The following is a 25,010-nucleotide window of genomic DNA, read 5'->3' as shown; positions in this document are numbered from 1 at the left end:
TATAACTCATTTAAAATTATTTCTCTGCCTTACTGAATTTCACTTACTGAACCGCTCCCCAGGCTTGGGGAGTCAGGCTTGGGTGCCAGGACAGATTGTGAATATTTATGAAGTATCCTTTTGTCGTTTCCATGATTCATATTGCCCTGAAAGAACTCAGACTGGGAATATTTTGTGACTCTGGGGTGAAAAAAGGGTTCTTCAGTGCTCATGTGAGACAGCTGTATGGATTTCACAAGCACTATTGACAGGGAAACCTGGTGAAATTCTGTAGGCCAGCAGCTGTGGTAGATATGTTAGGCCATACTGATCTCCTGAGAAAGGAAGGTCATTACCAATGCTCATATGAAACTTCTGCCTGTTAACAATTCTTCTGTTTCTATGTTATGCAAATAGAATCTTTTCTGTCCCATTTCTTACCTTAGGGAAAGCCGGTCTGGAAGTAAATTTGATATCTTAATCAGAAATTTGTTCCATAACTCTGTATCCTTTTCCTTTTTTTTTTTTTCTTTTCTTTTTCTTTTTTCTTTTCCCTTCCTCCAGAGCCTTTTGGGTACTGATCCTATTAGATTTTCTTTGTCAGGCCATTTTGTAGCACAGTGTTGTACTCACATCTGTACTGCTGCTAGATTTGCCACTACTGGGATAGGTAACATAGCTCATTCTGCAGAGCGAGTGTTGTCATCATTAGGTTGATAACGATACATTGGCCTTCTCCAACAAGGAAGAAATACTTGTAAACTCAAAACAAAAAAATGTGATTTTTATTAGCCATTTGCATGCTGGATATACGGTTATGCAATCGTTTTTGCTCAGCTCTTTACGACTTCATTCTGTGGCAATACTCATTTGAAGGCCATTAGTTCAGCACTCCAAGCTACTTGTCTGAAGCACAATAGGAATTTCAGCACTCCCATCAAATGTAGTAATGTAACGGCAGGTTAGTAAGCTAGAAGACCTCCTTGAATTAGATGAAGTATTTTGTGTGCTAGTGAGCTTCCATCTGAATTGTTGTAAACCCCCACTTTTTTTTTCTTTACTTTTCTCTGCAATTAAGCAACATATACCATGAGGAGCAGAAGGACACAGAAGTTGCTATGTAAGGCACACCAGACTGCTGTGATTACAGTGGTAATAGTTTAAAGAGCTGCTTACATATCTGTCAGGCTTACAAAACTACTATATAATCCATCTGCAAAGTGGATTCCACTAAAAACTTGTGTAATTCTACCAATTGTGCTAGTGCAGTTCTTTCTCACAGTTGTAGACTAGCATGTTATTCTATGAAATGTGCATCTTCTGCTCAGTTCTAGGCACAAATATATATGAAATCAATCTGAAAAGGCACTGTGAAAACTGGCCCTTTAATAAAAAATGCCTCTTTCTGCCATTTTTTCTACCTGTGGTGGCAGTTAGGGAGGTTGGATTTACTTGCCTGTGGCTTTCTAGGCACATAAGAAGTTCAGGTGAGGGTTTGGATCTTTCTTGTGAACTTAAGTGCACATATTTTGTGTTGGTTGTTCTTTAATAATCTGAATGTGTTTTGAGATCCTTTTTTGTGGTCTTGCTAGTTCACTGCAGTATACAGGCTCTAAAGCCTCATGTGCTGGTGACTGCTGTAGAAGGGCCTTGGACTTCATGATCCTTAACTACCGCTGTCACCTGGAATGTTAGAAATGATAAATATTTCTTTTTTTATCTGTGTGTGCCTATGATATTAATTGTAAGTATTTTGTTTTTCTCTTAGGAAACTGTCCTTGTAAAATGTAGCCGTCCTGGTCATGCATCAGTAAACAAGACTTTTCAGTTTGAGAGGTGGGTAGTCCTGTGTAGCAATCTGCATTGCTGGAAGATTTGTATAGTGATCGCTAATTTTGTAGTAGACATTGGTTAGAAGGTAATGTTCATGGTTTTTTTTTATTTATGTCATATTCGCGTTCTTCCCAGGACAGAATAATGCACTTCAGGATATAGATGACACACTTAGTCTTCCCTCTCAGTGAACACTACTGATATGCCTCAGTTCGAAACCTGTGTAGAGACTTTTTTCACCCTCTTCACAGTCTGAGTAGCTCTCATGATCCTTGCAACATGTTGCGAGATAGCAAAGTGTTATCCACATTTTAAAGGTAAGGACGGGACTTGAGGTGGATTGCGTGACTTCAGCATTAGACATACAGCATGACTGAGCCAGAAACTGGACTGAGGACTTGTAAGACTCGATGTTCTGCCATCCTACTTCTAACTTAAGAATTAAAATGGCCTGAACATAGACAGCAGGGTAGAGTAGTGGTGTGTAAATCAGCGCTCCCCGAGGGAAAGGCTGTAGTGTGACCACTTTTCTTATTAGATGCTCAAGAATCCACATAGATGAGAGAGATTTTGAATGCACCAGCTGTGATAAGGGTTTTAATTGGTGTCTGTGCCTTATGAGACACCAGCGAGTCAGTCTGCAAGACAGAAAACTGCAGAGAGTCAGGCTGAAAGGTACCTTATGTTCTTTCAGAATGGAGCTGACCTGAACCTCTGAAAACAGGAACGAAGAGTTAAATTAATACAAATGAGATCTCTGTAAATGAAGGAATACAAAATTTTGCCCCATGCCTTTTTTTCTAATGCAAACTTTGCATTGCAAAGACTCATACAGTAGGCTCTTTACCCTGAACCATGCTTCAAAACCCTCTGGAAACAGAACACGAGGACAATTTCATGCTTCCTTGCTTGAAGGCAAAACTTGATTTAAAGTCAAATGTATCCAACGTGAATTATCTGCCCTGGTTTAAACTTAAGGTCTGAGCCTGTTCAGCCCGAGCTGCTGTAGGTTTGCTGCACATTGCCAGTCATTCACCCTTTCCTTGAGGCATCCTGCTCAGATGCTGCCTCTTTCTACTCATGGAGACTGGGCACTGCTGTTGTGTAGGCCACCAAACAACTGAAAATTCCTGAGATGATGCAAATCTTGGGGAAGCTTTACTCACCCCATAGGTTATAGGACTCCCTTGATACAAGGCATATGCGATCTCTCAAGGTACATGGGCCCCTTGCATGTCTGCTAAGCTACTCAAAGTAATTCCTCTCACCCTCCAGCTATACCTGACACAGCCGTACCAGTTGAAGTAAATGCATTTATGCATTTAAATGAATTCAGCTCTGTAGAGCAACACACGTTACTGGTATTGACACAGGACTCCAGAGGTGCTGTGACTCTGGACATGTGGTGTAGATCCTGATAATCAGGAAAAGGGTTAAAAAAATGTAAATCCCCCAAAGAATGCAGTTCTTGGGGAATGTTTTTTCAGTGTCCCAGCACAGCTCTTTTTTATAAACAGAAGAGCATATGGTTCTTATGAACTGAAAAATGTTTATTTTTTTAGCAAAGTTTTATGGAACTAATAAATGTCAAAATATTTGATTTCAGCTCAGGAAGAAAATTCCAGCTTTCAGCATGTTATGCTTTTATAATTTTATTGGCGAATCAGTTAGCAAAATAAAAAAGAAGCTCAGAATTTTCAAGGTGAAATTAACATTAATCACTACAGAGGGGCAAATCTGTCATCATTCTGGTAAAAATACAGAGGCTTATAGAAAGAGATTCTCTGGATTTGCTGCATCTTTCATGGTCTCAGATAGCTAATTAAGTGGGTGTCCATGCTTCAGCCAGTGCTGGGATTACAGTGTAGCATAAACTAGTTCAAGCCAACTGTAAATTACTTCATTTGGGTACTGGTAGCATTTGAACCACAGCAGCTAAGTAGTGGCAGTAAAACCCCTTTAGGAAGTTGAGTAAATATTTGGAGTAGTTACTGTAACGTGCAGCCCCATGCCTTTCCTCTGAAGAGCTACCAGAACCTGAACCTGACCGAGTTAGCTCTGGCTATATTACTTTGCAGTGCAAACAGACTACTGAGACTGGTTGATTCTAGCCCTGGTTGTGGTTGGTAGCAATCTGTTTGCTTTATTAGACAGCAAAACCCATCAACAGCAAGTGAAGACAGTATGAATGTTCTCATCTCTAAAATACCTTTTTAAGGTTTTTTGGGTTTTTTTGGTTTTGTTTTTTTTTAATGTAGTAGCTCTGAGAAGACTTGATGTGTTAAGAAAAAAATATCATTTCAACACATACTGAGTTAGAGTCCTAGTTGGTTAAGATGGAGGATGTGGTGCTAATGAATATTTTGTCTATTGCAGATGATAAATGAAGCAGAGAAAAGCATTTGGAAGTGCTTTTGCTCTCTTATATTGACCTTGCAGACTTGATGTGCAAAGTTTACTGAAGCATATGCTTGTATGCATGCAAAGCAAGGGTGGAGTATTGCTCTTCAGTGTCCATGTCCTCCCAGTACAAACTGTGCCACATCTCTGCATATTTGTTGGTTTCTCAGTGTAGTATGACAGCACATCAGTGGAATGGCAAAACAAGCAGTATTTGTCCATCAAGCCAGACAAGTGCTCCTTTCCTGATTAAAGAGAGTACATTTTCATGCAGCTTACAATTAGACTGTGGAACACATTGCCACAGGATATTACTCCAGGCCAAGAATTCAGCAAGATGCAGAAAGAAACTGAATACTAATTCTAATAATATTTTTTTAGAAACAGAGATTCAACTCATTTCAGTTTTGAGGCCAGTTTACAGCTTTTAAGGATTAGGATGAGACACCGAGATGAATTATTGTGTCTCCCGCCACTATAGTGTTCCTTGCTTCTTCCTCTGGCTATTGTCAGGAACAAAATGCTGAACTAAGTGTGTTGGCTCGAATTCTGTATCTGTTTATCAATGATCCCTCTGTACAGTCTTATTAATGGAGAACATGAATACAAAATCTACATTTGTGCAGGCTATAGACTGTAGTGGCCAGATCCTGGTCAAATATACAAAGAGGCTTGAGTAAATGCTAAAGAGCACACTATGTCTTAATTCAGTTAAACTTGTAGTACCATATACAAACTGTGGAATACTGCTAAGTGAAGTGTTCTAGTACAGTATATACACAGGGACGTAACTATGCTTGGCAATGTTTGCTGCTACCAAAATTCCTGTTTCTAATTAGTCCTTTTGCTATAAGCTAGAAAGAACACACATCACTCATTGGAAAACAGAGATAAACAAAAAAAAAGGAATCATGACAGAAAGATATCAGAAAAGGAAGCTTTTTCCAAAGATAAACATTCATAACTCAAATACTTAAGTGTGGCTAATGACATTCATGTTTTAGATTCTGTTCATCTTGTATAAACAGTACTTGCTTCAGGCCGTAATCTTGGGGAGGATATGTTTTTGGTGTGCTAGAGAAGAAATGACTGAGTTAGGATGTCCACGTTTTACGATCAGAATTTCCTCCCTTTGATGGTTTCCTATTTTCAGGCCTTGATTTTTTATGTTGTACAAACTTGATAGTTGAAAGGGTTGGAGGAAAAATGTCTTTGAAGGGCCCTGTGTTAGCTTTTTTTTTTCCCCTTGACTTTGAAAAAATGTATGCAGTTGTTTTAAACATCATTGTTTTGGCCTGAGGATTGTACTGTCATTGCTCTTTTCTAAGAGGTGGAATAACCTCATTCAATTTAATTGTCTTTCATTCTGTTTAAAAATAAGTCTGAAATGCGCATCATAATGTAAAAGAAAGTCTTCCCTTGAGTGAGAAGTGTTTATTTCAGAGTAGATAGTTCAGCAGGGGTGGGGATGGAAATACCTTAGGCTGATGCTGCCCACAAAGACAGTGCATCCTTAAACACGACCCTCAGGGGCCTTCTGATTTCTGCTCTGCCGCTGACTCTTCTGAGACAAGTTTGCAGCCTCTGTACCTCTTTTTTTTCCCAAACCTTATCCACATCTAAAGGGAAGCACAACCTGACCGCTCCCTTCCTTAGTGTGACACAAAGGAGACACAGGCAGCAGGGACATTTCACAGTCTGGCAGGTGGGAGAAAGTAACAGGGATCCAGTACGGCCTGAAAAAAGGCTCTGCCAGAGAGGCAGGCAGAAGGATTAGGATGAGCTCAGAGTGTACACCTGCGGGTCGTTCCCTCCAGGACAGACACAGCCACTCCCAAAAAGTGGGCGAGAACCTTGGAATTCTGATTTTCAGTCCCCTGACACAGAAATGTTGGTAGGTCACAAATTTTATGTCACTAGCCTACATTTTCCCTAGTTTGTATTCTTGTATTGTGACAGCATATCTATACTTTTTTCTTCAGTTAATCATTGCATTTTGCTCCTCAGAGTTTACAGTGCTTCGGAGTCTCAAGACACGGTATTTGCAGATGTGGCCCCTTTGCTAACATCTCTCCTGGATGGGTAAGTTAAAAGGTGGGAGTAAGAAAGCTAAAGGGCAATAAGCTACTGAAATCCATCAATTTCCTGTCAAGTTTTGTGGCTTTTCAGTTGCATTTTCCTATTTTCTTCCTACTCAACACCAAATGAACGTTTTTTTCCCCATATAAACAGTGAAAACACTATTTACAAAATTTAGCAGAGCAGACAAATTTGGGAAAAAATAATTAGTTTTTTTTCCTCTGCTCTCTTTCTGGCAAACTTAAGCATTGGTTCTAATGCAAGATACTATCTTTTTTTGTGTTTTGGTAGGGTATGTTTTGTAACTGGTTTTCAGTTGTAGACACAGTATGATACATCTTTTCCAACAGTGTATTCGTACATGAAAGGCCTGCCAGGGCCACTCTCTGATCATCTGTTCTGTTTTTGTGTGCAGCACAGGCCGTAGGAGGTGATACGATCCATTCCTTGTTGAACCAGAACTGAGCATCCTCGGTCGTAGTTCTAACCCTCCTTCAGGCACTGGGGTTAAAGCAGAGTTCTGGTTTGAATGCAAAACTGATCAGTAACAACCACTAACAAATATGTGTAATTACTTCTAGCCACTGAAGTTCATGAAGTGTGATTCTTCATTTATACTACAGCCAACCTAAGCTACTCTTGCGAAGAAGCCTTGGAGTGCATATTGTTGTAATCCTTGAGGCTTGAACTGAGATTCATACAAAACTTCCTTTCTGCTCCTTTCTCACCCCCGCTCCAACTCCACTCAATTAGAGATGGTGACTGTAGAGCTGTCCTGGACATTTCCCTCCCTGTAGAGGGAAAGCCGGTCTCTTTCCATCCGCAGTGGCATAGTTGAACACTGGCAATCCTTGTTGCTGGCAGTCTGCACACTGAAGTTTCCAAGTCTCCTTTTCTTAAAAGCAACCTAGAAGCAGCATATCAGGATATTATGGATACTGGGAAATCCCAGCCATCCCTTTACACATCATGCCACAGAGGGGCCCACGGGGGCTGCCTGGGCTAAGGGAAGTCCTATGTGGCCCATACGGCATTATTCTAGTGTACCAAGGATGAGTAACCACAGTTTCCATAGCTGAGCAACCTAGGGACCACTAGGTTGGAGGAGTTTGAAGAAGTCCTTATAACCACTGTTTTCTCTCTCTGCTTTTCCTTTTGCAATGACCATAAGTTTGCTTTGGCTCAACACGTTGTCTATGTATCTTCAGACATCTCTGATCTGTACCTTGAATCTGCTTTACTTTCCAATTTCCACGTCAAGAGAATCCTGTCCTAAAAGCTAGGATTTTTATATTCAGTTAGGAAATGTTCTGTTATTGAAAACAAAAGAGTTGTCTTGTTCTTCCAGAAGTGCCATTTAAACAGAAACAGATTTTCAGGGAAGGCGAGGCTGCGCGTACGAGCCATGTTTCTCAGCAGCCTTCCCATTGTAAATGGGAAACAGACATACTTAGTCTGAACCTTGAACCTTTTTGCTGCTCCTGATTGTTTTAGTCTGGGCTCCAAAGTGGTCTGTAACAACTTTTAGCTTAAGTAGAAAGGAGCGTTCCACTCCTTTATTTTTTCTTTATTTTTCTTTCTTAATGAATTGTTTCGTTGTTCAGTATAAACATACAGGAAGAAAAGATTGTCCCATATGCAAAACAGACAAAGTACAGCAGGCTTCAAAGTTTAGAGTTAGCCATACAGGGCCAGCAAGGGAGTAGGATAACATTTCTTTTCTTTACATCGTTGAAGAATCAAACTTGTTTATTTATTTTGAAGAAGAATACATTCCTCCTCCTTTGATTTCCTTTAACAGTGTTCTCTACTAGTGGTAACTTTGCTATACTGAACACCCACCCTCTTTTCAGGAGAGAAATACTACAAAACTACTGGTATTCTAGCTTGACAATAAGAACTTTTTGAAACAAGAATATAACTAATGAAGCAGAGTGGAGAAGGAGAAATGTCAGGGCACACAGGTGAATCATAGTTCGAAATTTTCAGATTGCTCTATTGGAAACCCTTATGTTGGAACCAGAACAGCAGCGAAGTAAAGTAGGTAAATATAGTCTGCTGCTTGTCTTCTTGTTGAATCACCCAACAGTTCATTCTCTCCTGTGCCTGTCCTACTTAGATATAATACTGCTTTGGATAGTTTGAGCTCACTTGGGCTTACTGAAATACTGTGTTACCTTTGGCAGAGAAGTTATCACTGGTTGATACCTGATTTGCATCGTTACCTTCAATGCTACAAGCACTTGTCTGCTTAGCTTCTAATCATATTCTCTGTATCTTGTCAGAACTATTTTGTCCATGATGCTTACTTTCTAACAAGTAGCAATTAGGGAAAATTTGAATAGCTGGACTATACGAAAGTTTGAGAGACTTCTAAAAAAACTTCCATTCTGTTTTTCCTAAGGAAAGCTACTACCTGCAAACTTCTGGCTCCCTTTTTGGTTCCAAAGATCTCTCTGATTTTGGAGTGGGACTAGAAGTCTCAATAAGCTACAGGCTGGCGAGGCAGTGTGCATGAGGGGTGGAAATTGCTAGCTGAAAACTACCAAAATTAGTGGGAGCTTTTCCACTGACATAAATGCAAGTAGAGTTATGTCAGCAGTGAATACTTAGAGAAATCCCTTGTTTCAGATTTACAGCCCTAATTTCTCGCACATTTCATTTTGCTGTAGTGCTCTTTATTTTCAGTTACAGTTATCTCATCTCCTTTACTTTGTCAAATCTATGACTAGACTGCTATTTCACACTCTGCATCCTGAAACGTGGAGGGAACTTACTACAGGTTCACTGACTGCAACTTCAACTTTGCATCCCCAGAAGGGGTGCCCAGGTATTTGCTTTGTTGCTTATCAGCCCACATTTCTTTTTAACAAGAGAAAGCTTTCTAAATAATCCTCCAAAACTAATTGCCTCTAGGCGTGTTTAATATGCAAAAAATTGCTGCAAATATATTTCTCTGCAATGGCCATATAAGTATTTCATGACTTGAAACTGTAAATTTAAAACAATTAGATGAGGGGTGTTCATTGAAATTTGCTGGCCTGTGCTTGAAACAACATTTTTGATATGAGGAAAAGCATCGGATAACCAAAAGCAGCTGTTCAGGTCTGCCTATGGAGGAGGTATAGCTTAGGCAGTGAAATTTTACTCCCTGGCAGAACAGGAACAAGCCATTCTTGCAACTCTCTAGCAGAGCAGAAATTTCAGCGTAGCGCAAAGCACTTCGCCGTGTATGGAGATTCTGCTAACGTTGTGTCTCTGAACAAACGCAATAATCCAGGGAAGGAGCACTCCTGTCGGCATAACTGCATGTCTTCCAAGGGTTTTTGCTGGCACAGTTCTGTGGTCAACACCAAGGTGCTGGCAGGTGCTGCAGGGCAGCCGCAGCCCAGCAGGGACCAACCTGCAGCTGCACAGTACGGTGTTGGCCCTCAGCACAAAGTAGTGCTGTGGCTGGATGCATTTGTATCCGCCCACTTGTTTTGCTTAAGACGTTGACTTTGATCTGACTGTGTTAGAAACACACTTTCTGGATAGGATTCATACATCTGAATTCAGATCCCTGCGGCACAGACATCGCCAACAGAGCTCACAGCTGTGGACTTTTTTAGAATTATTTTCAGTGCAGAGAAACAGGCGTTTTCAGAGTTCTGTTCATTAGACGTACTTTACATGTCTACTTCAGAAGATGATGAATTGTGTTTCATAGGTGCCCGTACCTCTGCAGCGACATTGTACATTTTCACCTTCTACAAGTCCATACCAGAGCAGTTCCTACCGCCTTTATTCCAGAGTGGTCTTTGTGTGTATGCTTATACTGAACTAATGCATTTGGTTTAAAATCCGTGCCTCTTAATAATAAGTCTGTCTTATCTTTTCCAGTGACTGTGGAAAAGTCAGAGGGCTATGACTGATGAGCCTGCCTGAAAAAGACTACGATAGCTGAAGAGTTTACTCTTCCCAGCTGTTAAGATAATAGTGCTGTGGTTTGCAGCATAGCACTGTAAGACAAATCAAACCCAATGATAGTTTACTTTAAAATGCTGTGCTGTAAACTGCAGTGGTTCAGGAGGTGATTAACAAGCAGCTCAGTAGTGCATGAACTGGAAGCTGGGCAGATACGAGGTCTAACCTCATCAGTCATTCCAAGCTAAGCATCCCTTAAACTCTGCTTAAAAGCATCCCTTCAGCTCTGCTTAAAACATGAAATCTGTTTAGGCAATGTTATGAGCAATACTTTGATTTCTGTCAGATTTTGAGATCTCCAGAAAGAAATCTGTAGGGGCAGTGTATTTATTTTTTGTTTCATTTATGTTCCCAAATTGTTTGGGGTTGGACTTGCCACCTAACAAACACATTTGGTAATGGTAAAATAAATGAAGGCCCTTTTAATTTTCAGGTACAATGTGTGTATCATGGCTTATGGGCAAACTGGAAGTGGGAAGACATACACAATGTTGGGCCCACAATTAGTGGAGAACTTTGCATTCTCCATAGAAGAGGAATCAGAACTTGGAATTGTTCCTCGAGCTGCCCACGAAGTGTTCAGGTAACAACTAAGTAAAGGCTCGTGTCAGTGGCAGTCACCTTAAACTTTATAGAAAGGATGAAATAATGTTTGTAAAGTTTACCAGATTTCAGCTTCACAATGGTTAATATTTATAGCCTCTCTAACTGCCATTCACTATTTGAGTTTAGATACAGATTTCTAGTCTCTCTCCTACTTAGTCTGATTTTCTAAGAAAATAAGATCATGCAGTCTTGCTGTGTGTTATCTGTCTATCTGTCTTTCAGAGTCCTAATTAACTTTTTAATATGTTTCAACCATAGTTGTGGGAGTCCAAAAGATAACTAAGTCCTTACAAGTTTTGTGAAAATTGACAATTGGAATAGTTGAAGAGGATCCAGATTAGAACCCAGTCCCCAACAAGAATGATAGTAGAATTTTTAACCACGATCTGTTCTTGCTTTGAGAATTCTTAGATTTTTTTAGTTGAACCTAATGCACGATTTGAACTGATAAACTTCTGTTATAACAGAAGAGCAATTAGAGGTTTTTCCAGCTAAGCCTATTTCTTTTAGAGAATGGTATAAGATAAATCAAAGATCCAATTTTGTACCAGAACAACTGTGTCTAACTGTAAATACTCTTCTGAATAGACAAGCCCTTAATTTATGAATTTTCTGAGGCTGTGGACAGATAACCTCTTACAGATCTAGCTGGGCAGTTTACCATCTCTGCCTATTCATTGCTTGCACTCTGCCAGAGTTTATCGTACCTTGAGCTCTGAATGCAATAACATCCACCAGAGGAAATGGTATAAAAAAATCTTGAGGAGGCAGGGAGGCTAGTGGAGAAAAACAATTTAAGCTGACACAGCTGTTTGGAAGATGAAGTTTTATTTACTGCTCCACATATAATTTAACTGTATATTCTGATTCTTCAGCTTAACATTAGCATGTGGATGAGGCAAAGCCAAGGCTGTGGATACTTAATAAGCACTTTTATCAGATTGTAATTAGATTACAATTAAAGAATAGATCTGTATTTACAGATTTTTCACTTGGGGTTTGATTTCAACATTTTTTGGCTTTTTTTTTCTTTTTTTTTTTTATTCTATTTTTATTCTCCAGGCTTATTTCAGAAAAGCCACCAGGAAGTTACTGGGTTGAGGTTTCTGTTGTAGAAGTGTATAATAATGAAATTTTTGATCTTCTGGCCAAAGACAGTTGTGGCAAAGTATCTGGCGTCAAACGCGATGTTGTCACAACCAGAGAAGGAAAGAGCGATGTTCCATTGCTTACACATGAGTAAGTACACGATTTGATCCTTATCATCCGACCACGATCTGGTGTCAATGCAATGTATAGCTGTCACAAAATTGCGTTATAGGCAACAGTTATCGCTTTTAAACAGCGAGTCCTTACCATATGCAAAAGAACAGTTCTTACTGTTTCCATTAGCCCAGTCTATTAGACTGCATTTGGCTGCAAATGTCAAAATACTTTCAGAAATAACAGTAAAATTAGTTTGGGTTATGATCCTGTGTTAAGCACCTTCTACTCAGAATACCTGAAGATAGCTGTGTATTTCGTTGTTGCTGGATCTAGAGCATCTTGTCAGCTGTAGTAAAAGAAGGGGTAACCCAGTCACAAAGCACTTCCCCTTCAGTCTTACCAAATTATAAAATTTACAGATTAGAATAGAAATGTATGTACTTCTTGTAGATTTTTAAGCAGCTGTAGTGGTAGCTTTCCCTACGCACACTGGAGTTAAAAAAAAGTACTCCAGAAAGAATAAGATTTTAAGTGATCTTTTAATATCAATACCCATCTTATGCTGCTTAGTATTCTGTTTTCATAACTGGAGGCATTAAAGTGGGAATTGATATACTGGCATTTGAACGCATAGTTCTTGAAAATCCAGGTTCTTCAAACTAAAAGCTAAGAAGTAGCTAAGCTTCTACACATTCAGTTTTAAGATGAATGCCTTCCCAGCATCAGTGTATGGTAAGTTTGATTCTTATTTACACATCTTGACGGTGTAGGGAGAGCTAAGGTATTTAAGGCTACAGCTATACTTATTTTAATGCCTTCTTGTACTTACTAAGCATTACAAAGGCTTGCTCTAGTACACATGTGAATGATTCTTGGTGTTATGTATGTGTAGTATACAAAGCAAATGTATAATACTTTCTCGTTATATATAAAACAGCTAACTAGATGGTAAAAATCACATGGCCATAACAATTCATCCATTAATAAGAATGAGTCTGTTTCAGATGCTTCATTTTAGTAATGGCTGTGTTGTTTATGCTAGTATTAAATCAACATTAGCAAAAAAATTCTGATAAGCAGTACTACTGGCACCAGAGAGGTGATGCTACCCAGTGGAATTAAGCTACTGGACATCTCCCTGTGAGCACCCAGCATTTCTGGGAATGGAAGGGAACATTTCTGTTTGTGCACTACAGAGAGGTCTAGAAACATAGAAAAAAATGTTCTGCTCCTTGGGCAAATGATGTTTGTGAAAAGAAACATCTTGCCCTATTGAAATGTTTAGCACAGTATTATAGTGTTTTATGTTTCTGGGGGAAACATGATGTTTTTCTTCACTTCTCTATAATAATGCCTGTCATGGTCTAATCTCTACTTTTCCAGGAGGAATGAGAAGTCAGATATGAAAAGCATCCCTCCTCCCCCCCCCCCCCCCCCCCCGCCAATTAAAATAAAATGCACCCTCCGTGGAAATAATTGAAGGCAGTATTTTTGTCTTGTGGGACTTAGACACATTAGCAGACTAGTAGTTGTTTGTTTATGTGGGTTTATGCTATTGCCAGAAAGCCTCGATAAGAATACAAGAATGTACTGGAGGGTTGCGCAAACATACTTTTATTCTACCTAGTTATACACATTTATTGACTGGTATTTTCTAGCCATTGAACTGCTCATAGAAAAGTGGGACCCCAGAGAAATTGTAAAGTGGCTTTCTTCACCATGGGGGCTACATAACTCCTCTCCTTTCATTCTATGAAATAATCATCACTGCAATATTCTAGGAAGGATTAACATTTGTAGCTGGGGCATGCCTGCTCTTCAGTCTTGAGGTTAAACATGATTTCCAGAGAAATTCTGCATCCTTGATTGCTCTCTGCATGCTCCATAAGAGCATGGAATGAATTAAAAATGACTGGAGCTTGAACCCTTTTGCCCTCTCTGTCTGCATTATGCTGACTGGAGGGTTTATCTCTGTCTCTGTTCTTGGATTTCCCCAACTGTGACTCTACTCCAACTTTTAGCATCTGGTTAAGGCTCTGCTGTCAAGGGAATGAAAAAGTCCTTCAGAAGAGGTTGGGAGCAGAGCCTATCCCGTGTGTGCTGAATCTTTCTTGAAGGAGGTAATCTTTTTCCTTTGACTAGAGAAGAAAGGAACTGTATGACTTAGAAAATTAAGATGGGTGCATATAATGTGGGTATGATGGGAGCTGGATTTTTCCTTCTTCATCAGACCCTCCAAGTAATTTTTAATTATGGTATTTCAGTAGCCAAGATGCTGGCCTGGATTCATTCCTAAAAAATGCCTACTCCCCTTCCCAAGGGAGCTTTGCATGGTTAGTGGGTGACCCATCTCTTTTCCTAGGCTTTGGGGAAGGGAGAGATGAGATGTAGCTGGACTTGTGCCATAGAGACAAGAACTAGAAGCAGCAATAAGGTTTCATTTGTCCTTCTAGTTAATAAAATGGCTGCTCTGTTTATTTCTGTAAATTTTAATTTATGGTAAAGGAACCTGGCACCTTGAACTAATCACCTCTTAAAAACCACTTATCTCAATCAATTGATAAATACTCAATCCTAATGCAAATATAAATAAGAATATGGACTTGTATCTCAATCATAGTGCAAGCAGTGAAAAAAGTCCAATTCATAAACAGGTTATATTAATAATTAAACAGAAAGGTTAATAAGAAAAAGCAAACCCAAACAAAGTAAGGGAACCGTTGAATGAGGCCACCCAGCTGCCCAAAATCTAAAGTAAACAGTTGCTGCTTTGAATAAAAACACATCCTCATTTGTGATAATATTTCATCTAGAATATATTGGCCTGCTGGGTCTCATTGGCTTCTCCATATATCCATTAAAGTACAGTAGTCTCTTTCCTGCTAACATGTACATCTTATTGAACCACAAAAACCTCAGTCTCTTTCTTCTTCTATGGCTTGGTTGACTTTGGAGAACACTCAGCATCAAATTTTTAACCTAACCACAACAGGGCTTCTCTTTGTAGAATCTGGTCCTGGAACGTGTGGTACATACAGCATGATAAAGTCGCAGAGATTATACTCAAAAATTATTACTGTCAGTCCTGCTGAGAAGCTACTGTGCCAAGCTTGCAGCGCTGGGCTGGGGATGCTTTTTACCTCCAAAGTCAACTGCAGTTTCCCAGTAGGTGGCCAGCACCGACAGCATACCCTGAGGCTTATCTTCTGCAAATGCTCTTCAGAGGACAGCAGCTTGTAGCACTGACCCCTTGCCGCTGCACAGCAGCAGCCTGCAGAAGCTGATGGCTTGCTGCTGCGTCCTAGCGAAGGCTGCTCGCCCCTCGGGCCGCCCAGTCCCGGCTGACTAGCTATTGGCAGATGCAGTTCAAAACTCCTCGGGAAGGCAAGATCTGCCTCCCTGGACTTGAGGCAATAGTCAGATCACCCCAGCGTGAGGCTCTGCCTTCTCTGACAGTAGGAACTAGAGCCACTGCTTCCCTGCTGGTGCCAGGTCAAACAAACAAGCAGGGAGATGTTACCAGTGGATGCACAGAGGCAGCGATACTACAGGGGAGGCCAGCCTGTGCGGCTCAGGATTGACGGGTGAAGTCTATAGCGATCATTTAGCTCCTGCAGCTCTGGTTACACAGGGAACTGCTTTTAGGTGGCTGCTTCTCTTAAGTGTCTGTAAGCATGGTGTGGCTAAGTGTTTTTCTGTTCTTCAGATGCCCTTGCTTTATTTTCAGGGGCAATTGTTTTAGGAGGGTATAGCTCTTTGGTCTCTAGACTCTTCAAGTATGGTTCTTCTTAGCATAAAATAAGTTTGTGCCCAGTGTGACTTTCACTGAAATCGGCCAAATCTAAGTCAGGCCTTGGCTTTTATCACGTGCTTGCTTTTGCTGACTGCAGCGCTGTGGAACCAAGCCTGTAGCCTGTTGGCAGAGTTATTCATGGTTCTGGTGTTACAGGGCATTTGGTAACCAGGCTGCGATACGCAGTCATAATAGTTTATACCCCCATCTAGAAACTAATGTTTAGCTGATGTAACTTGAGTGATTATTGAAGAAGGCAATGCAGTGAAAGGAAAGGATAGGCAATCTTACCTCATTCGTTTTAAACATTGCAAACCTGAGGGAAATCATAGTGTTTTTTTTCTTTACCTAATCAGTTTATTTCACTTTGTGTTAGGTTTTTTCCCTTCAGTTGGTCATATTTGCAATATTTCCTTTAACTGGAAAAGAAAACAGGTAGTACATGATAAAATGGTCTATCGAAACTTTTGCCTGTCTATTCTGATGCTGTGCCGGAGTCTCTGCTCATTGAACAGTGGAATTGAACTTTTTTCCAAGGATTCTGGATTTAATTCCAAATGTGAAATATGATTTCCAAAGGCCCAGAGAAATTTCTTTTTTTTGCCCTAATTCTTTACCTCCCAAAGAACAGGAGCAACCTTAACATAAACTGGACAACTCCACTTTTGTAAGACCAGAGATTCCAGGAATGTCTAAATCTGTGTCTTTTCTTCCACAGTGTGGAGGCGTAGAAATTTCAGTCACTTCTAGATCTGAGCTACAGTACCTATAGACCTGCAAGGCTGGCAGGCCACTTCTTCAGCACTTTCAGTACTACATCACAGCTTTTGTCTTGAATTTTCATCTTATCCCACCTATATGACTATATCCCACCTGAAAAAGGCTATATACAGTTGTTTGTGCAGCTCAAAACTGAGATTACTATAAGAAGTTAGAAGAGCAGGGAAGTAGAAATGCTCAGATTCACGTCTAAGTTGTCAGCTTTCTCGTGTGATTTTTACTGTGAGTCAGTTAAATATTCTGCTTGTTTCTTTACTTCCTAGGACTGTTGAAAATGCATCTGAATTTTTGCACCTAGTCAACAAAGGCCTACAGCTGAGAGTCACGCACCCAACACTGGTGCATGCTCATTCCTCTCGTTCTCATCTGGTGGTTACATTGACCATAACCACAATTGTCTCTGGAGATAACTTTGGTAAGTAGGATGTTACTAAAATACATCTAGAGCCAGTTGTTTTTTGAAAAACAGTCTGTGGACTGAGAGATTTTCATATTGTTTTTTCCTCCTTTTTCCAATGTTGAATACATTCCCTCTGTTCTTTTCCATTGTTTAACTTCTGCGTACCTTCTTAAATAACAGGCCAGTTTGATGTCTGAATGCTACTGAAACTTTCACTTTCAAAAAAGCTTTTTGCTCTTCTTCACATGTGTTGACGTACAGAGTCCTTGAAGTTTTATAGCATGAAACAACTAATGAAATAAATTTTATCAATAATTCATAAGATAAGGTATAAGATAAGACAGATAAAGATAGTGATAAGATAGATACTCAAATACAGTCATTAAATCACTTCGTATGACATATATAATTATTCATGCTAAGTTTGTGGTAAAGCTAACCATGCGTTTTAGGGATCATCATACACTTTTGGGTGAGAAAGAATTATTTTTTTTACCCGCTGCCTTGCAAAAATGTCCATTAAATTCAGAGTCTCTTGAACTGTTAATAATAGGCCACTGTAGGAATGGACAACATAGTTGTCTTATTTACTATGGCAAAACCTATATTTCATTACCACACCAAGACCTACCAGTTTATTGCTTTAGGAATAACTTCAGCTTTTGGGGGTTAACTTCATTTTCTTTTGCTCATGTTGTAATTAGAGTCTCTGCTTCCAGTGCTGTGGTCCATCTCCTTCATGCTCTGCAACAACAAAATGGTTTTAGAAAGTGGAAAATATTTAACATTTTTCCCTTAGATTGCGATCAGAAATTAAACCGACGATATTAGCAAAACAGAACAAACAGTGCCCTCGCTTACCTGTGGGCCTTGCCAAAAGACACAGTTACTTCACAGGTTGCAGCTCCAGCATTCCAGACGTGAGCTCTAGCCAGTTCCAGATTCTTGTCAATCAGAGATGTTACTTTTCAAAAAACAGTGTTTGCACCAGCCATCTTGCCTAGTCCAGGCTTCCCCTTGCCATTTCGAATTGCAGTCACCCTACTACGCCATGTTGTCTGGCAGCAAAGCTCTGTAGAAATGTCTAATTTATGTTGGATGCAGACTCAGGCTTTCAGCTCATAGCGCATGGATGCAGATGTGCAATACGGGGGGCAGAGCAGCACTGCAAACGGGACCTCGCTCTAGCAGTGTGACAGCGCATTCTGTCTTGTTTAAAAGGAGAAATTCCTGATTTAAAAGCTAGGTGCAATTGCCAAATAGCTCAACACTGGAGATCTAAGTCACTCAATAAAAAGTTGTAAAGTCTGTGATGAGTTCTGCACCTAAAGCCAGGGTTGACAAGCCAGCACTTTTTCAGATTTGATTAAGGTCTTTTAGCATTTTGTTTCAGTAATATCTGTTGTTTGAGGAGAGCAGTTTCTTAATTTCCTTGTCTCAAACTGAAGAGGAGCAAGAACACTTATTTTTATACTGTATGGCCTGAAGCCACTTATTCTGTGTAAACCAACACAGCTGCTCTGTCTACACTGTGAACAGCTAGCTTGGGTTTTAGCAACAGCCTAGCTGGAGAGGTACAGAGCTCTGCAACCCAATACCATCTGTTCCTTACTCACATTTTGCAGCTGGGAACTTTGTACTATTGCAACAAGACTCTTTTAAGTTGCCAAGAGAGTCTGTTGTCTCTATTACCTGTAGCAGAGTGTGTGCCTTTTATTCTTTTATGTCTTTCAGAGAGTGAGAGAGAGGGAGAGAGAGAGAGATGGATGAAAACCAAAACACTGACGAGAAAAAGCAAAACTGCTTTGGGAAAGCCCTTTTGCATATACTCCTGCTAAGCTAACATCAAAGCAGCTTTCCCAGAGAATCTGTCTTCCTCTTCCTTCCCAGCAGAGAGCGAAAGCCAGATGATGCTGCTGAGGAAGAGGAAGGACACGAAGCAGTCTAGTGCAGCCACAGAACTGCCCAGCATAGTAGGTAACCAACCTGAACAAGTGGGAGTAATGCTATTGAAGCTAATAGCTCATCATGAGGAGATGCAGCAGTGGCATATGAGGGCTGAAGGAAGTCTAGAGCGAACAGCAGCAAAGGACAAAACAGAAGAGGCAGGATGAACTTTTTTTTTTTTGCCAGAGCACCAGCAGGTGATGTTTCAAATACATAGAAACAGACTTCAGAGCTTACTGCTCCCACACATTCAAAATCTCACTTTGGTTGCAGTCAATCTAAAACATGAAAAAATGCCCTTTAAAGTCCTTACTGGACTCCTGTAACTTTTGTTTTCCACGTAGAAATGCGAACAATGGGGTTATTAGATACAACAGAACCTACACCCAAGTCTTGTTACCAACTGGTATGATCAGTTTGATGAACAAAACCATAAATAAGATAGAAAAAGTCATTTGGCCTGCCCGTGCCATTGATTCTGGCCTGCATATTGCTTCTGTTAGAATAGCCTAAACCAGCAGATATTGTACTTCCCCTTTTGATGCCCCATTTTTCCCCATCTCAATTTCCAGTGTCAGTGAGAAGCTCCCCTTGTTTGTTTTTTCCATTAACCAGGTACTTCATGGGAAGATGAACAAACCAGTCAGAGACTAAATAAAGAGGTTTCCTGCACCTTTCCACAAAAAATGAGAGACAATAAATCCACCTCTTCTTCCAGAGCCTCTTCACCAGCACAACTTGAAGCCGCTGAGAAACTGAAGCAAGTCAAAACTAGATTGCAGCTGGTGGATCTGGCTGGTAGCGAGTGTGTTGGTAAGTGAACGTGTCTGCTGATGGGCATGGATCCCCTCCCAGATCTAGGTTACAATAGTTGCCTCTACCTTTTTATGTAGGGATATCTGCTACCCTGCTTTCACACAGGGGGTGGTTTAAACCCACAGATCCTGACATAAACAAAATTTGTGGGCCTGACTGTTCCAGTTTTACACGGGTACAGTTTAACTGAAATTCTGACTGCATAAGCCTAAAGTAAGCCCAGGGCGGTTACCCATATCATAGGTATATTATTTGTTCAGACTGGTTTTATTAGGCCTGTTTTTCTACTTTGAAAATTAGCATGTCTTTGTACAGAAATGTTTGAAGTGCATAAATTATTTAAATATTACAAATATCTGTAATAATTGATATCACCATGTGTGGGTTTTTCTGCCTTATTGTGGAAAAAATCTTGGAGGAAGTTAGTGTTGAAAAGATAATACTGTTTTCATTGTTTCTTCAAAGCATTTTCCTCCTCCCCCCCTCCTGTATGCACACAATAATTTCAAAAACCTGATTATTTCCTAAAGGACAAGCTTTCTTACCAAGAAAAGCCATGCAGCCAAATGTACCATTCCAGAAATAATGTTTTGAAAACTGAACCAGTATTATGAAAGAGTCTTTTACTTTACTGCCAAAAATTCTTGCTGTTGCTCACTGTTAAACTTTTGTTCTACAGAGAAACCTAATATAATACTTTTTTTTTTTTTTTCATTTGCTCTAATTGCTGGAAACTGTTTGGTAAACACGTAATTGAGCAACAGCGTGTGTGTTTGTTCCCTCAGTTCTACCAGGACAAAGATGTACTTGGTTTGGGGCTCAGAGGGCCAGAGGCTCCAGTGAAGCCCAGCAGAACTGTGCTCGCTCACATCGGTGTTAGAGGTGGCCCAGCACATACAGCAGACTGACCTCTGCCATCAGCTGCACTGGTGGAGATTTGAAGATGTTGGATTTACTCTGATAAAAGTGAGGGCAGCTGTTAACTCGTAATTGTTTTAAAATGTGAACAAATCTAAACGAGCAGCAGTAGCAGGCATCTCACACACTTTAAATGTAATCAGCACCTTGCCTCGTTAGCTCCACAGCCATCCTGCATCATTTACAGCGTTTACTAAGTAAGTGGTCCCTTTCTAGCAAACTAGGTTTCAGTTTGAAAACTCGGCTAAATGCTTTGTGGAAGTTCATCTGACCAAATGTAGATACTCATGAGTTTAAACGTGTACCCCCTCACCTGTTTGCAGTTTTCTGCTTTAGGGTGATACCCGTTGCCTCAGGAGTCTACCTTCACTGACTGTAAAAGAAGCCTGGGGATGGCTGTAGACACAGACCCCAGTAGTCTGAGATGCATCCTATCTCAGATTATTGACACCCTGTGGCAGGGTCTTCCAGACTGTTTTGTTTTGTGCCTCTCTGCAAAGAGACTCTACCATTCCAGCCCCATCCTCTCCCACAGTCACATTTCTCCAGCCCTCATTGTCCAGACTTCTGGGGTTTTTTTTTGTTTTGTTTTGTTTTGTTTTTTCTGTTACTGTGCCTTTTCACACTTGCCTCTTGGACACCTCTCTTGTTCTCCCAGTTGGGAAAATGCTGGCCTAAAGGGAAAACAAGATCCCTAGCCTCTCTGTACAGCCTCTTTGTCTCTCTAGAGGTGGGACAGAAGGCAGCGGAGGAAACTGTTAGCCCCGTCTGACCGTCCCACTGCCACTAGCTCTGCCTAGCATGGATCGTGTGCTCTGGGTAATGAGAACTGATTGCAGATGCAACTGTAGCTCATCCACTATCCTGAAGAAAGGTTGAATTTGAAGAATGTGATGTTAAATGGTAACAGCAAGTTTCTCTTTCCCAAATGGCAGAGGTGAGGACTGGAGGAATTAATTGCTCTTAACTGCACACCCATCCAGACCGATCACAAAGTTGAGCTTGCAGCACCTCTTGAACTTGGTGCAACTTGATTTGTAGACCAAACCTTTCCAGTGTTGCTCAAGGGCAGCATAGCTACATACCGCCATGCTGGGTGGATGGTAGAAGGGCATCGATTTCCTTACAGCAAATCATACCACAAAGAACAGCCCCTTACAGACTTTGGTGAACATAAATCCCTCACACTTGTGGCTGCTGTAGAGTTTTGTTTCTGCGGCTTATGCCATCAGTGTCTCTTCTCTTCTTCCTAAGGGATACAGACAGGGCAGTTAACTATTATAAAAAATGGTGGAACACAACAGGCTTCTCTCTGGGGACACCGTGGACTGATGTTTTCAAAAGCAGCATTGTCTTGTCTGGTCTTATGGTGTTCCTGCTTTCTCAGCTCCATAATACATACGGAGCCAAGATGCATTGTACAGCTGAAGAGATCAACTTTAACATGAGATACTTCAGACCACCTGCAGGCACTGAACCTTCTTTAACCTTCCTTCAAAGAGCAGAAGTACGGGACAATGTATTGGCAGTCTGGAGTAAAAAATCACTACATCTTGCTTTTCGCATGGAAGTCACGGTTCAGAATTTGTGTTCGAAAATGCTGCGTCAAAAGCAGATGATACAGCAACAGAATTTTTCACAATTACAATTGACGCAGCTTTGCTTAGTCTTACCATTGCCCTTTTCTACACTGTACTAGGTATGTCTGGAGTGACAGGTGCAGCACTGAGAGAGACATCATTTATTAACCGCAGCTTGTCTGCCCTAGCAGATGTTCTTGGAGCAATAGCAGAACAGCGATCTCATGTACCATATCGAAATAGCAAACTTACGCATCTGCTTCAGGACTCCGTAGGTGAGGGATTATTCAGACTTTTGTTTAACGGTATAGATTTCTTTTTCCAATCTTTCCCCTCCTTTGTTGTGTAAAACTAGAGGATGATCTTGTATTCCTCCCTTGTATGTGAGCCTCTATTCAAAGACTCTGGCTTTGGAGCAGTGCGAGTACACAGTGAGAGTTCTGAACTCCTGAATTTAGCTAAACCTTGCTGTTTCCAAGGTTCAGTTGAGGAATACGCTTGGAATAATCACAACATTTCTAATAGGATCGTGTAAAGGGCAATAATTGCATTTCACTGGTGTTTCATGTCACGTACAGTTTAAAAGTTAAGCTTCAATCTTTATTACTACAGGGTGTAGTCACAACTTTGTCCACTCCTTAACGTGGTGCCCTGTAGCAAAGACAAAGGAGGGAGACAGAATATATGCATGGTACTGTGCTACAACTCCTTTTTGTATTTGGGTCTCCTTCTCTTCTCTAGCTCTTCATCTATGCAGAAATAGTTTTAAAGAAAGTGTAATTCCTGCAGTAATGTCAGATTTGTATCATATTGTTAGATATAGACTTCCCTTGAAGGAGCTGTCTGTTTTCAACAGCCCTCTTCACATACAGTCTTCTGCTTCATAAAAGCAATGGTAGCCTACGCTCGTTGTCGTGTAGATCAATACATTACCAGTGTATATAACTCACTGAAAATAATGAGGTAAATAAGCATGTTTTGTCTTTTTCCTGCTTTTAGGAGGTGATGCTAAACTGTTGGTGATGCTGTGCATCTCTCCTGACCAGAAGTACTTAACAGAATCAATGCAGTCTCTGGGATTTGGAACTCGTGCTCGGCAAGTTCAGAGAGGACAAGTCAAGAAAAAAAATTTTCCAGTGCAGAGTAAAGCAAAATAAAACCTAAGACTCCTGTGGATTAAATATTATTAATGAGTTCCTCAGACTGAAATGTATATTGTTGTCTTAAACCCATTCTTTTAGATATCAACTGCCAGATAAAATAAACAATGCTCAACGTGGCATTAGTAAGCCATAAACCTGCTGATAATGTTCTTGCTCCAAAGATAACAGCAAGTATTGACAACAGCTACCAACTGTGGTGGAATGGCGTAGAAATAAATCAGGCTTTTTTTAGGAAAGCTACTTCAAGACATGGTTTTGGTGTTGTGTTTCCTTCGGACTAAGTCAGCAGAGCCCTGATTTAGGATGGCTTGCTTCTGAAAGGCCAAGGGTGCTTCTCTTTTCTCAGTAGAAGACAGGAGTCTACATATCATTCTGGTGCTTCAAAGCAGCAAGCGAAATACTTCCCCTCAGCTTGGATTAAAATGAGACAAGTCATCGTGGCTTGCTCTTCTGTCTAGCACTGATGGGGTCATTCCTAACGCACTATCAACAGGTAGGACTGCAAAGGAACCCATCAGCTGTGCTGAATGGAGTTCTGTTCTCTGCTTTTCTGTAGGAAATAATGGCACTAGTGAGATGGAGAAAAAGAAATAAGGCTATAACTGTTATCCCTCTGGAACGCAGCTTAGGAAGCAAGTGAGGATTATACAACTTTTTGAAAACACACTCGGGTTAAAAGGTTGGAGCAATCCCAACTCTGCTGAGTTCACTAGGACTACAGCTTTGCCTGTTTGGTTTTTTTTTTTTTTTTGCTCCATGAGTGCTGAAAGGCCCTGAACTACAGATCCTAATGGCTAATGGGACCTAACTTGTACAACTGTTTTAGTAGTAGTCTGGCCTGTATTTTCACTTGCATTTCTGAAGCAAGTTAACCACATCACAACCTTGAAGATGTGCCTGCATATTCGAAAGGGGTAACATCCATCCATCGCATGAATAAAACACCAAAAAGCCAACTTGTGATATGATGCTTGTCATCTTCAAGAGGCTTTCACCCTCTTACACCAACATTGAGACAACATCGTGCAGGGTTTGTGAACGAAGTTACACTGGGAAAAGTTTCAAGGAAATTTAAGCAATGTTAGAGATGAGAATTGGTTCTGAGATGAGTAGCTGGGTTCAAATAATGTCCGATGTGTTTTATGTGCTGCGTTATTGCTCAGCAGAGGCCTCAGGATCCACTCTGAATTTTTACCTCCAGCAATCCCTCTGCCTTTAGACTGGGAGAGAGGTCATCGGTAGGTCACTGCAAGAAGGCTTAAATTGCAGTGGCCTGCCCAAAAGGCTGGAGTTTATAGTACTCCAAGTCACTTAACCTTCACAAGCATAAATATTTATCCAGAGATTATATAGCATACTATTACTGGAATTTCACCCTTGAATATATAACAGCTGCTGTGTTGCATGCAGCGCTCTGGTGCTCAGAACGTTAGCATCCAACGGGAAAGCTGTAATAATACTTGTTTTCCGAAATACTGTCACGAGGGTAAAAATACCTTAACTTCACCTGATTTCAGCAGTAACAGATGGGTAGGAGACGAATG

The 25,010-nt window shown here is 40.6% G+C and overlaps 1 protein-coding gene across 5 annotated transcripts in view; it reads left to right on the top strand.

Moving 5' to 3' along the window:
- KIF25 (kinesin family member 25) overlaps nucleotides 1-23,712 on the top strand; it is a 42,404-nt gene extending 18,692 nt beyond the window's left edge. Inside the window, exons 8-15 of one of the 5 annotated variants that reach the window (XR_015708348.1) lie at nucleotides 1,748-1,815; nucleotides 6,220-6,294; nucleotides 10,691-10,840; nucleotides 11,926-12,102; nucleotides 16,906-17,057; nucleotides 19,605-19,802; nucleotides 20,591-20,771; nucleotides 23,303-23,440. Coding sequence is in view for 3 of the 5 variants with exons in the window: in XM_087775404.1 (XP_087631530.1) it covers nucleotides 1,748-1,815; nucleotides 6,220-6,294; nucleotides 10,691-10,840; nucleotides 11,926-12,102; nucleotides 16,906-17,057; nucleotides 19,605-19,802; nucleotides 22,423-22,578; nucleotides 23,303-23,460 (1,134 nt within the window). In the remaining 2 variants the exon portion in view is untranslated. Of the gene's footprint in view, nucleotides 1-1,747; nucleotides 1,816-6,219; nucleotides 6,295-10,690; nucleotides 10,841-11,925; nucleotides 12,103-16,905; nucleotides 17,058-19,604; nucleotides 19,803-20,590; nucleotides 20,772-22,422; nucleotides 22,579-23,302 lie in introns of those variants that run through there. The other 4 variants (XR_015708347.1, XM_087775405.1, XM_087775404.1 and 1 more) reach the window with 4 other exon arrangements.
- Nucleotides 23,713-25,010: the final 1,298 nt, after the last annotated feature.

The sequence above is a fragment of the Nipponia nippon genome, unplaced genomic scaffold (genome assembly GCF_047370975.1).
Source record: "Nipponia nippon isolate SJK-2023a ecotype South Korea unplaced genomic scaffold, ASM4737097v1 scaffold_4, whole genome shotgun sequence".
Lineage (NCBI taxonomy): Eukaryota > Metazoa > Chordata > Aves > Pelecaniformes > Threskiornithidae > Nipponia > Nipponia nippon.
This window is presented reverse-complemented; position numbering and strand designations above follow the sequence as displayed.